General features: G+C 43.1%; 1 protein-coding gene across 2 annotated transcripts in view; it reads left to right on the top strand.

Annotated features, from left to right (window-relative positions):
• Nucleotides 1-1,137: 1,137 nt before the first annotated feature.
• The window catches only part of TMEM273 (transmembrane protein 273), a 29,374-nt gene continuing 17,109 nt past the window's right edge, over nucleotides 1,138-13,402 (top strand). For both annotated transcript variants that reach the window (XM_065919948.1, XM_065919947.1), the window contains exon 1: nucleotides 1,138-1,209. In XM_065919948.1, the coding sequence (XP_065776020.1) occupies nucleotides 1,164-1,209 (46 nt within the window). In that variant the 5' untranslated portion in view covers nucleotides 1,138-1,163. The remainder of the gene's footprint in view (nucleotides 1,210-13,402) is intronic.

The raw sequence follows: 13,402 nt of genomic DNA, 5'->3' as shown, positions 1-13,402 counted from the left end.
CAACCAAGGGTCCTCTGAGGTTGGACACAGCCTGGGATCTGTGAACTTGGATGGGAAAAAATTCCATCTCTGTCCTCTAACCTCTAATGGAAACTTAGCTTTTCCTGCTAATTCAAGTGCAGCCACTAAGCCACAGTGGCATTACCAGACAGGTGATTTTATTACTAGTAGGAGCAGTGAATATGTCCATCCATATTTCAGTTGTTAGAGCCATCTCTCAATATCATTTTATCATGGCATCAAGATCCTGGTAATTATTTCACTTGATGCTACGCCTTGTTATTTACTGGGTTGGTAACGAAGCACATATACTTCTGTATCACAAGTCTGTTTTCTAGATATTTGGATAATTGTATTTCAAAATAACTGGTTTCTTTTATAATCCTTGTGTGTGTGTGTGCATGTGCTAAATCAGGTGCTAAATCACTCAGTCGTATCTGGCTCTTTGTGATCCCATGGACTATAGCCCACCTGGTTCCTCTGTCCATGGGATTCTCCAGGCAAGAATACTGGAGTGGGTTGCTATTTTCCTCTCCAGGGGATCTTTCTGACCCAAGGATTGAACCAGTGTCTCTTTTGTCTCCAGCACTGGCAGGCAGGTTCTTTACCACTAGCACCACCTGGGAAAGGATCCCCTTGTTTGGGGCACTTAAACATGTTATTCTGGGAAGAAATCCATAGGCCTCTGGAACCTAAAGGAGTCTGTGGTTCTAAAACAGTGACTGGCCACGCTGTGGGCTTGGGGGTACTTCCTGTCCTTGCCTCAAGGCTGGAGGGCTGGGAGCTACTGCAGGAGCTGCACCTCCAGGCAGACCAGCTTTGCCCACATCCCTCTCTGAGACTCACCAGCTGGGGTCTCTGGGGAAGAATCTGCACCCAGTCACATTTGTGAGGGGAAGATGGTAGGAGATAATACTGGGTAATGATCAGTACTGTTCCCCCCGGTGCCCCCTCTCACCCCAGCTGCCCTCATTGTGGACCAGCTCCCCTTGGCTGCCTGCACTTGCTGGGATGACAGGGCTGAGAGGAACTGAGCAGCGTTGGGCTGTGGCGGCAGCTTCCTTCCCCATCTGTCACGTGGGACTTGGCTCCCGTTCCCCAGAGCTTTGGGTCACACAGTCCCCCCTTTCTGCCCTTTAAGAAGCCCTGAGCGGAACGCCAGCATGCACGCTGTGGCCAGAGTGCTGAGAGTCCTCCTCCTTCTCCTTGGTAAGTGGTGTGTAGAAAGGGGGGCTCACATTCCCCATTCTTGGCTGGGGCGGGTGAGTCAGAAACTGGGGCTTACTAACCCGCTGGGGCTCAGTCCCTCAAGAACGCATGTGTCCCTTTGGACAGATGGCTTTTCTCACTGTGATGGGACAGTGAGAAAAGCTTTTGGTCTGTTTCACTCCAGCTGCAGTTGACAAATGCTTCTGGGGCTGCAGAGGACAAGACGTTTCCTGTGGCAGAAAAAGCTTTGGGGTTGAGACCTAGACAAATCTAGCGTTAAACTGTGGCTCCATTGTTGACAAAACAGAACTGCTTAGAGTCTCAGTTTCTGAACCAATAAAAGGGAGAATAATAATGTTTACCTTCTAGGATTGTGTGAAAATTAAGTTAAATTTAATTAAGTCAAATGAAAATAATTACGTAAAATGAGAAAATGTAGATATGTAGATGCTTTTCTATTGTTAATGGTGAATCAGTCTTATTATGCAATAAAGCATGCTCTTATTTACTCAGAGGTATTTGTTTTTTAAAGTCGTTTTTAATCCTGTGATCAAAAGAGGAAAGAAGGGAGAGAGGCAGAGACTAATAGAAAAACAGGGAGATATAGAGGGAGAAAAATCAGGCCAGAGAAACAGAGAGGAAAAACCCAAAAGAGATAGGAATCAAGACAGAGTGATGGCTAGAAAAATGCATAGATAACAGAAAAGGAAAGAGTCTTGAGACTCTTTGCAAAATTGTCTTTAACGTCAACTGTTATTTCTTAAAAAGGCAATGGATGTCTGTCATCTACACAAAGAAGCTCTTTTCCAAAACTTGCACTGAGTCAAGACTCAGAGGCAAGCAGTCTGTCTCAATTTAATGTTCTGTCTCTCGAGTAACAGTCTGTATCCTGGACATGAGCAAAATTATTCTCGTGGGCAGAACTTTGTCTAAAGCCTGCACTAAGCCCAGGAGAGAATAAAGCTCTTGACCTCCGGGTGTTAGCATGTCAGACAGATAGCAGCCTCGGCATCTGTCTGTTTACATGTGGAAATGGCGTGTAAAACAAGTGTTGGTGGCAATGAAAGGATGATGAAACCCAGGCAGCAAGAACTAAGGATGTACAGGACAGACCATGGGAGGTGTACCTGGTAAAAGTGCCGGAAGGTAGTGCAAGTTTTAACCCTTGTTTCTGCTTTTGACCTATGTAGATACACAAGCATGGGGGGGAAAAGTTAAATTTAAGGAGCCTCCTGAAAAAAAGGTGCAAATTATATGAACAGGCAGTTCACTGAAGAATGACAAATAGAAATAAACCTTTAAAATGCTCAGGCTCACAAGTAACAAAAGAAATAATAACGTCAAACATTTTGGAGTGCATCTGATAAGCTGCATAGTCATATATATTCTGCTCAATACTTTACATTAGCTCATTCTGTCTCCGGGACAACTCTGAAATTAGTCCCCCTGTTATCTGAGTTTTATGGATGAGGTTTGCATTGTGATACTTGGCCAAAGCATCACAATAATTTAGGACTTTCAAACACTACTAGTAGAGATAGCAGTGATTGGCCTTGTGCATCCAGCTCTAAACACACTGCATGTTAATCCTTGCTCTGCTCTTTACGAGCCCAGAGAGCATGGGTAGGATATTCATCCTCACTGTGCTCAGTTTTCTCATCTGTAACTTGGGGATAAAGATAGTACCGACCCCACAGGTTGAGAGAATTCAATCTGTTATCATATTTAAAGCATGTAGCCAGTATCTAAGGTGAGGGGAGCATTTGTTGTTGAGTACCAGATTCTGTAATCACAATTTGGTAATTTGTAGCAAAATGTAAGCTGTTCATAGCCTTCCACCCCAAAATTCCACTTCCAGGAGCTCATCCTAATAACCTAATAGGGTAAAAGCTCCCTAAAATATTTAATAGGATGCTATTCAGCACTGCTGATCACAGAGAAAACCAGAAACTACTGATTAACAGTCAGAATCCAGCTAAATCAATTATGCTCTAAAATTTCCAATGAATCCAGTAAGTTTCAATGAAAGACTTAACTTTCTCAGAACTGATCTGGGTAGAAGAGAAGAGACAAAGTCATAGTTACAGAGTTTTAGTTATGTCGTCGTATTTTGCCCATGTTTTCTTACCTTTCCAAAAATTGACGGGAAGGAAATATAGCAAATGGTTAAAAGTATCCTTCAACTCTTTTTAGGAAATAGGATTATGGGTCATCTTTTAGTTTCTTTGTGTTGGAGAATTTCATAATGTTTATATATATTCTTCATTCCAACAAATACATTTCTATGAAGAGAAAAATAACTACCAACCTATTGAAAATTGTAAGACAAACAAAATTTTCCCTTTATGGACTGGTGAAAGTGACCTAAGGATTATCTAGTGTAACCCATTAACAGATGGCCTGTGAAGGCAGGAGACCAGGCTGGTCATCCCAGGGTACATGAGAAGGCTTTTAGGGACACAGAGAGGTAGAGTGGCATCTTCACCTTTTCACCTTGGTGACATCCAGGCTTGCCTGGGGCCAGGGAAGAGAGCCCAGCTCCACTGTTTCCCATACATGGAGTAGTTGGAGAGCTTTTAAAAAAACCAGTCCTCAAATATTTTGAAACTCTTTCCAAAACCTAGATCAAGGTGACAAACATTCATGGACACAATACCCTAAATTAACGCATTTCAAAATTTGGTTTTATTTTTTTAAGATATCCGTGTTTAAAGGAGATGAGTAAGTGAGCACATCCATCAGAGAAGCAGGGCATCAGAGATGAAGTTAAACCCTTTGTCTCACTTCCTCTGTCTTATTTACCTCCGTCTCTCTCCAGAGGAAGTAGCACACCTGCTTTGACTGTGCTTCCTTCCTGTGTTGTTTTCTAGGTGTTAAAATGTTGACCTGAATGCCCTCACAGCATGGGTAACATCTGTGTCATCTACCCACGCTGAGCTTATGAATCAGGTGTCTTCATCTTAACTATCTGTATGAGTCTATTGAAACACCACACAGTAATTTCCTCATCCATTGCAGTACTGACCCAGTTCAGGTTGTTGCTAACTTTTCTCATGACAGCTGTAACTGCAATAAGCCTTATCGGTCCGGTCTCCTAGAACCTATGTGCAGTGTGCCCCTTAGGAGGCATGCCTGGAAAGGAGTGACTTTCACTGGTATGCGTGATTCTCCTCTTCATCGGAATTGCTCTCCACCAGTGAGGTCTGGATTATCTATCCTGCTACTGATTCAATAAAACTTGATATTGTCACATTTCTAAATTTTTTTGCCAGAGTTGTGAAATATTACCTATAAGGGTTTAGGTTATATATTTCTGATTGCTAGTGTGAAGAACCATTTTCTATGTACTTATCAGACAGGTTTCTTTTTCTCTGAACTTCTTGCTAGTTTTACTTGGTTACTGGTCTTTTATGTAACTTTTTCTGGATATTAAGTTTTTGTTTATGTCTTGCATTGCAAATATTTTCTCTTATTATTGCTTTTCTTATGTTACTGCTTTTCCTTTATACTTGTGGTACTCTTTGCAGAAGTCTGTAAATGTGATACAGTCAAATTTGGGTCTTTTCCTTTTGGTATGTTTTGTTTTTCTGTCTTGCCTAAGAAACTTTTTTTTTAACTTTAAAGTGGTTGAATTTTTCATGATTAGGTCTTTAATTTATTTGGAATTTATTTTTGTGTAAGGGCTAATTTTAGTTTTTTTCTTTATCGAATATTAATTGTCCTATCATTTATTTAATCATCTTTCCTTTTTCTTCTACTTTGCAATACTTCTATCCTCATCTAATATGTGTCTGAACTGTTCATGAGCAGCATCATTATGCCCATTTCACAGAGGAGGAAACAGAGAAATAGAGCATTATTGCTAATTTACCAGAGGTCAAGGTAAGTGAGAATGTTGGGATTCAAATGGAAGTGTTTTGATGCCCAAAGACTGTATTTTTGGCCCATCAGTCAAGAATAGAAAATGGATCATCAGGCAAAAACTGACAAGACTTTTCAAACTATCAATTTTTTATTTAAAAATAATATCAAACCTAAGAAAAGTTGCAAGAATAAGAATAGTGCAAAGAACAGTTGTACAATTTGCTGATTTCTTTAACAAATTACCTCGCTTGCTTTATCATATGCTCTCTCTCTCTCTCTGTAGATAGGGAGAACACATGATAAAACAAATGTGGCTAAATGTATATCTGTATTTATAATCTCTATTGATCTTTATGTAGATAATAGCTATGTTTTTATGAAACAGAAAATATCTATTATATATAGTAGATATATTTATACATATACGTATATACAGAGAGAGACACACACAGAGATTTTTTTCCTGAGCCACTTGAGATTAACTTATATACATCACTTTAAAAAAATCCTAAATACATTAATGTGTGTCTTTTTAAAACTGAAGATAGGGTTCAGTGGTAAAGAATCCTCCTGCCAATGCAGGAGATGCAGGAGATGAGGGTTCAATTTCTGGGCTGGGAAGATCCCCTGGAGTATGAAATGGCAACTCACTCTTTTTTTTTTTTTTGGCAACTCACTCTTATATACTTGCCTGAAAAATTCCACAGACAGAGGAGCCCCATGGGCTATATAGTCCATGGGGTAGCAGAGAGTCAGACACACACCCCTGAGTGACTGAGCATGCACAATCTCTCACAAAACTACAGTCACAGGACAGTTACCAACTTCAGGAAAGTTAGCACTGACAAAATTTTTCATGTAATCTATCATAGTCCAGTATTTCAGGGGACCTCACAATGATCTTTGCAGCTTTCACTGTGTCTCAGGCAAGGAGCCAGTGGCGAGGATCTGGTGTTGTGTTTGGTTGCCCTTTCTCTTTAACCTTCTTTAATCTGGAACATCTCCACAAATTTTGTTCGTTTATGATACTGATGTTTAAGGGTTTCTGTTCCCCTTTTTCATGGAACATTCCTCAATTGGGAGTTTGTCTGATATCCTAATGATCAGATTCCAGGGGTCCGTTCCCCATCAGGAAACTCCATAAACTGATCTTGCGTCCTTAGGGTTTCACATTGGGAAGTGTAGGACAGCATCCTGAGAGAGGTTGATGTACTTTTGACATAATGATAAAAGACTTACATCCTGGTTTTGGATAATAGTTGTCACAATTCTAAATAATTTGCCACTTAACTACTAACCAATCAATATTTTAAAATTTTGTTAAAATATTGCCCTAAGAAGAGCTATTGAAAATATCCAGTGAAATTTCTAGGCATTTTATTAGAGGTTTGCACCTTCCTTTTTAGAAAGCTGCTGTATAAAATATTCCTGTAGACTCTAATTCCCACCCAAATGTCAGCCATCTGTCTTCGTTTTAATTCTGTTGGAAAGTACCTGCTGAAATCTATGTATTATTATAATCATGATAATAAAAGAAATACAATATCACTTTAATTATGTTCCAGTGCCTAAAACATTCTTCACTGGAGGAGGCAGAGTTATTGAAGAGAGCAGAAGCTTTCCTCCCCCCTTAATTTATAATGAAAAGATGGCAAAGGCCGGGATAAAGAGAATTAAATTCGTTTTTATCTTACAAGTCAAAGTCATCACTTTATGCCTTGGCTCTTACTCCCTGAGATCTTTGTAAAAATCTTTCCTGACAGCTTTTCCCCTGTTCCAGATTCTTGCCAAGACAATGGTTCAGAATCGTGTGGTATGTGCATTCCAGTGAGAAAGAATTCCTGCTCTATTAGTTCTCTTTGACTATGTAACAAATGATCATAAATATAACAAAAGAAAATATGCACTAGAGTCTTTCTTTTAAAGTCAGCAGAGGGTAAAGGAAGGGGCTAGGACCCCAGGAAGGCAAGGAGAAATTTCCTGATATGGTAAGAATTCTCTTCATAATTTTTATCCATTTTTTAATTTGACTGCTTTTTTTTTTTCTAACTGTAGAATCTTAAGAGTTCTTAATATATTTGGGATTGGAGTTCTTTGTCAAATACGTGATCTGCAAGTAGTTTCTCTCAGCCACAAGCTTGTCTCTTCATCCTTGTCATAGGGTCTTTCATAAAACAAAGCTACTTAATTTTAACTGCCTAATTTACTGATTTTTTTTCTTTAATGTATCATGCTTTTGATAGCTGAGTTTTCACCAAGCCCTAAATGTCAAAAATTTTATCTTGCATTTTCTTTTAAAAGTTATATAGTTTTATATTTTATGTTTAAATCTGTGATCCATTTTGAATTCATTCGAGAATTTAAGTCAAGGTAATTTTTTTCTTTTTCTTCCTTTCTGTCTTTCTTCTCTACTCTTCTTTCTTTCCCCTCGCTCCCTGCCTCCCTGTTTTCCTTTTATGGATATCCAGTTGCTCCAGCACCATTGGTTGACACAAAGGTTGTCCCTCTATTGAATTGATTTTGCTTGCTCCTCAAAAATCTGTTGGTCGTATTTGTGTGAAATATTTCTGTGCTATCTTCTCTTTTCTGTTGATGTATGTGTCTGTCCCTCTGCCAGTACCACACAGTACTGATTTCTGTTAAGTATACAGGTTCCAAAATGGTAGAGTGATCATTCCTACTTTACTCTTCCTATTCAAAAAAAATTTTAGCAAGTATAGTTCCCTTACCTTTCTAGGTAAATATTAGAATAATCTTATCTATATCAACCAAAATCTTTCTGGAATTTTGATAGAAATTACATTAAATCTATAGATCAATTTGAGGAGTCTGGCATCTTTATTATGTTGTATTTTTCATGGTCAGTATGTGTTACTAATTATTTAGGATGCTTTTAATTTTCTCTCAGCATTGTGGAATGTTTAACATATTAGATGTTGTATGTATATTACCAGACTTGAATCTAAGTATTTTTTTGAGTGATTATAAATTGTATGGTATTTAAATTTCCTCTTTCTATGTGTAGTTGTTAGTGTATAGAAGTATAATTGATTCGTATATGTCCATCTTTTATCCTGCCCCCTTGCTGAATCGACTGATTAGTTCTAGGATTTAATTTTTAGATATTCCTACATAGACCATAATATCACCTGCAGGGACAGTTAAATTTTTTCTGAAAAGTATGCCTTATATTTCCTTTTCTTGCTTTATTAGATTGGCAGGAACTTCTAGTAGTATGTTAACAGGAACATTCTCCATCTTAATGGAAAAATATTTCACTTTTCACCATGAAGTATTCAATATAATATTAGCTGTAGGGATTGGGGTAGATATTCTTTACCAAGTTGAAGGAATTTTCCTCTATTCCTAGTTTCTGAGAGTTTTTTTTTTATCATGAATGGATGTAGAATTTTGTCAAATGCTTTTCCTGCATCACTTTATATAGTCAGGCAATTTTTCCTTCATTAGCTTGTAATTATGGTGGATTACATTGATGGATTTTTGAATATCAAACCAGTCTTGCATCCCTAAATAGACTCCATATGGTCATGATGCATAATTCTATCTTTCTGAATTCTATTTGATAATATTTTGAATCTATATTCATGAACTGGTTTGCAGTTTTCTTTTTTTTTTTTACATTTAATTTTGTCTGGTTTTAATGTCACAATAATGCTGGCTTCATAAAATCAATTAGGAAGTATTTCCTTTCCATCTTCTGGACGGAACTGTGCAGAATTGGCATGAATATTTTCTTCAAACATTTGCTAGAATTCTCTCATGAAGTTGGTCTTGCAGATCTCTGAGAATTTGTAGATTATGAATTTAATTTCCTTAATAGCTACAAGGTTATTCACCCTATCTCATTTGGTTGAGTTGTGATGTTTGCCCTTTTTGAGGATTTGGTTCACTTTATCCAAGTCATCAGGATTTTATGCATAGAGTTTTTCATGGTATTCTCTTATTAACCTTCTGAGGTCTGAAAGATCTATATGATTCCCTGATTCATTTCTGCTATTGGTAATTGGTATATTCTCTCTTTTCCTTTGTTAGTCTTGCTAGACATTTGTCAGTTTGATCGATCTTATCAAAGGACCAGGTTTTTATTTCAGTGATTTTCTCTACTCTTCTTGTTTCCAATCTCTCAGACACACATCCCTGATCCTAGAGACCCTGAAGGGAAGTGCCCTGTGAGGTGAAGGCAGGAGGAGTGACCTCAGCAGAGTGTGTGTCTATAGGAATATTCCCCTGTTCCTTACACCCTGGGTGGGAGCCACAGTTGAGAGGCTCAGAGCTGTTGCTGACCTGGCTAACACACTGATCAGCAGACTTCTTCACTTGCTCTCAAATTAAACCATGCATGCTTCCTCTGTAAAGTCATGTAAGCATCTCTGTCACACCCAGGCCCTCATTTATCCACCAGAATTGCTTGAACTGCTTCTTTTATTAAATTTGATTCCATTAAATAAGCGGCTAATGGTTCTCAGTAAGATGAACTGGGCTCGCGCTCTCCCTGTTGTCTGAATGAAGCAGATGAGCAGCTGGGGGAGTTTTTGCCTGGAACCTGACTGTACCCACCTCAGAGACCTGTGCAAATCCTTGGGCCATGTCATCAAGGAGTTGACGTCCAGGGTTTGAGGTGAAGGACCTAGAACTGGACCCATGGGCTATACCAAGGGACAGGAACACATGGACATCAGGGCTGTCCCTTATGTTAACCAAATAGTGATTTTCACCAGACTCTGCCAGGGTGCAAAAAGTACATGATTTCAGGCCCCAATCTGAAGGAGCTGACAGTTCATGGAGAGGACATTTGCAATGTGTTATGTTAAGTGCTGAGATGAAGGAACAGGGAGGGAACAGAGAGGAGACCTTGAGCCAAACTAGAGTATCCAGGAGGGCTTCCTGGAAGAGGAGTTTTCCTGAGAGCAATTTGATTATACCTCTGTCTGACTAAAATCCTTCAGCAGCTTCCTGCTGTTGCCAGGATTGACAAGCATTTATGTGGTCACTGGGCGTCCCTAGCCCATCATGTGGCCCATCCCAGGGCTCTTGCTCCCCAACCCCAAGAATATCCTTCCAGTTCCTGTCCAGTTTCCTGTCCAGTCTCATACTGCCTCTGTTGTGAGATATGTGCCACCCCCCACCCCACAACCCCAGGACCCCAGAGATGCTCTCTCCCAGTGCTGTTTCCATGCCTGTTTGGGATCTCACTCCCTGCCACACTGTCACCTCAGTCAGGTCAGGGATCCAATCTTGCCAGCTACCGCTTAGCTCATGCCCAGCAACTGCACTTGTTTGAGTTGGTTAGTGCATGAAGTAGAGGCTTGACTTATAGGAGCCAGTCTGCAGGAACTGTAAGCAGGGACAAATCTGGTTGGCCCAAGAGGACTGCGGGAAGGCAGTGTGGTCTGGAGAGGGGTGTGAGGTGCAGCCAGGGATGATGGAGGGGTTAGCTGGAGGAGGAGTGTGAGCCTTGGGAGGAAACAGGTCTTACTCTGAGGGCCTTTTAGCAGCCCTGGAAGAAGAGCCGCCCCACCACCTCCCTGATCAGTGTAGCAGGTGAGCTAGGAGCAAGGAGACCACCTAGGAGAGAAGACAGCCTGGATGTACCTAGGGCTTCACCCGCAGGGTCTCTGCTGGCTTCTGAGGCCTCGTTACACACTCACACCAGCATTCCCACTGCGTGTGGCCTGAGGTCAGGGTGTGGCCAAGGCGCCTCATCTATCACAGCTTGTGGTGCAGAAGACGATGTAGGACCAGCTGGCTTGAGGCCGTGTGGAGACAGCCCTGGGCAGCTGAGCTGACCCAGAGAAGGTTCTGGAGATGCTCAGAGAGGGCCCCTAAGGCGACCCTGGGGTACGAAGAACAGAGCCCCCCCTTACAGGACTGTAGATGAGCCCTTGTCACTGAGCCACCCATGACACATTAAGAACCTGTGGTCAGCCTGGAGCCACCGTCCACACTGTGCGCTGGCCTGAGACTCTGAGGAGCCTGGCCGGCTCGGGTTCGAATCCCAGGGTGCACTTTTTCAGCCGTGTGACACGACACGGCTTTCACCTACTGGGACTTCCCTGGAAGGACGCTATGGTCCCTAAGAGAGACTTCTGCCCCTACCTGGCTTTAGAGCTCCGCCCCCTGTCCCGCCACCAAATCACACACACAAACAAATGCAAGAATTCTTCTTTTTCTTTGGTTATGTTAGAAAATCCTTGAAAGTTCCAGAACTGGGCCAGCACAGAGATGTAAGGGAGGGATCTGTGTGTGCTGAGGGAGTGTGATGGGATGGGGACCACGGCTTGGTGGGGAGCTGTGAACTAGAGACTGAGGGTGGGCTGCTGCTTTTATTTCAATGATCGAGGGCGTTCCTATGCAGACCCAACTCCCAGGTAGCTCCACTCCCTCCCTCTGCTTGGTGGTCCAGGGTGGGACGATGTCTTAATGCTGCCCCAGAGTCCATTGGGAAAAGCAGGGCATGGGTTGGTGTGAGGCCCTTGGGGGCGTCAGACTGAGCCAGGCTCCATCCTGAATCCTGGGGATCTGGTCTTCCCAGCAGGTCCAGGTCAAGCCCAACATTCCCCTGCTCTGTTCAGAAGACCTTGGCAGCCCTTGGGGCCATAGGCAGGGCTGAGCTTCCCTTTCCAGAAGGTGACCCCTGGAGAGTGGACCACTGGGCCGTGCTGGAGGAAGTGGGTTGAGCCCTGTATGTGGCTTGATCTCTAATTTTTAAATATTTAGATGTGTGGTGTGCCCTGGTTTCTGCAAATGTTAGAAGCAGCCTTTAAAAAGATAACTATGGTGGAAATGCCTGACACAGACCTCGGCACACAGTACGGCCCAGTGATGGTGACAGACGGCTCAGAGTTGCCAAGCTCCCTAGACTTTCATTGGCTGGGTGTGGCTGTTTCCTCTGCAGCTTCACAGCCCCTTCCTTGAGGGCTAGGCCAGCTGTCATCCCACAGCCCCACCCCCTGGGCACATGCCCCCTTCCACCAAGTCCCCGAGGACTCCAGAGCGAAGCTTCCCAGAGACTGAAGAGCACACTATGAATATTGCATGAATAATAATAACCCTACCACTTAGCGGTTATGCAACGCTTTCCTCTTCCACAATACTTTACCATCATTAATTAGTTATTCTGCACTGCTTCCAGCCTCCCCTGCTCTCTCTGCAAAGGCGGGCCCTGAGATCGCTCCTGAAGACAGGCTTTCTCTGGTCTGAAGCCCCTATGTTGAGTGGGTGGGCTGTCCCCCACCTGGAACCCCACAGTCTCCCAGAGGCAACAGCAGAGACCTGAGACCTTGGTGGGGAGGACCTTCTCCTTTCTGAGCCAAGTGCCTCTCCAGAGCCCCTCCTGATATGCTCTGTCCCCGCCTGTCCTGCAGCCCTCTGGAAAGCTGAGGACCCTATGTCAAGCAGTGGCCAAGTGCCCATGGAGGATGGTTCATGCCCACACTTCAGTCTACACCACCCACCTGTGAGGGGATCCTTGCAGTCACAGTCCTTGTGTGGGCAGGCAGACTTCCTGTGGTCAGCCCCACTGCACAGGGGCCACTGAAATGGGAGCCACGAGGGGCCCATGGCCACTGGTTGAGCAGGGGCAGAAAGGGGACACAGATGTTCTGGTTCCAAGCATCACGCCTTCCCATCCACCATGGAGGCATAGGTAGGTTTCATGTCCCCCCCAGAGACATTCAAAGATGGAGTGAACCCATCCACTGGTAAGTGTAGAATTGATTGGGTGTTCCAGCTGGGGGGTCCTCTGACCCAGGCTTTCCTGGACATCACTGCCCACCCCAGTGGGCAACCTCAAGCTCCTCCCAGCTTCCAAAGCACCTTTGACCCCCTTGAGGATTCAGCAGCTCTTCTGCTGGGGGTGATAGCATTTATGCATCACCACTCCTCACTGAGCATGGCTGGAACTCCCTGTGGCCTGCTACCCCTTTGGGAGCACTCTGAGGGCCTGGAGCACCCTTGGTTCCACCTTGGGCCAAAGCCGGCTCCCTGCCTCCAGCCCCTCCATTAGCCTGGAAGGGTATTGATCAGTTTGGCTTCTGCAGCTGAGTGTTTTAATCCCAGTGTGTGAATCTTTAAGAATTAATTAGCGAAGATTGCTCAGGAAAAACAAAGTGGGCACAAGTTTTGATACCGTCTGGTCACCCACCATTAATGTTTTCCTCTTAATTATGAGGCTATTTCTGGAAGCTGGAGACATTTCCCCTTGTGTTCTGTTACCTCAGATGGGCTCCTCCATCCTTCTGGTGGCCTTCCGTGGCCTCCTGCTTCCAGGTCCTTCCCAGCTGCCTCTCCTGTCCGCATCCTCTAGAAA

This window comes from Muntiacus reevesi, chromosome 2, assembly GCF_963930625.1.
Source record: "Muntiacus reevesi chromosome 2, mMunRee1.1, whole genome shotgun sequence".
NCBI lineage: Eukaryota > Metazoa > Chordata > Mammalia > Artiodactyla > Cervidae > Muntiacus > Muntiacus reevesi.
The sequence above is the reverse complement of the archived record's forward strand: the minus strand, read 5'-3'. Positions and strand labels throughout refer to the sequence as shown.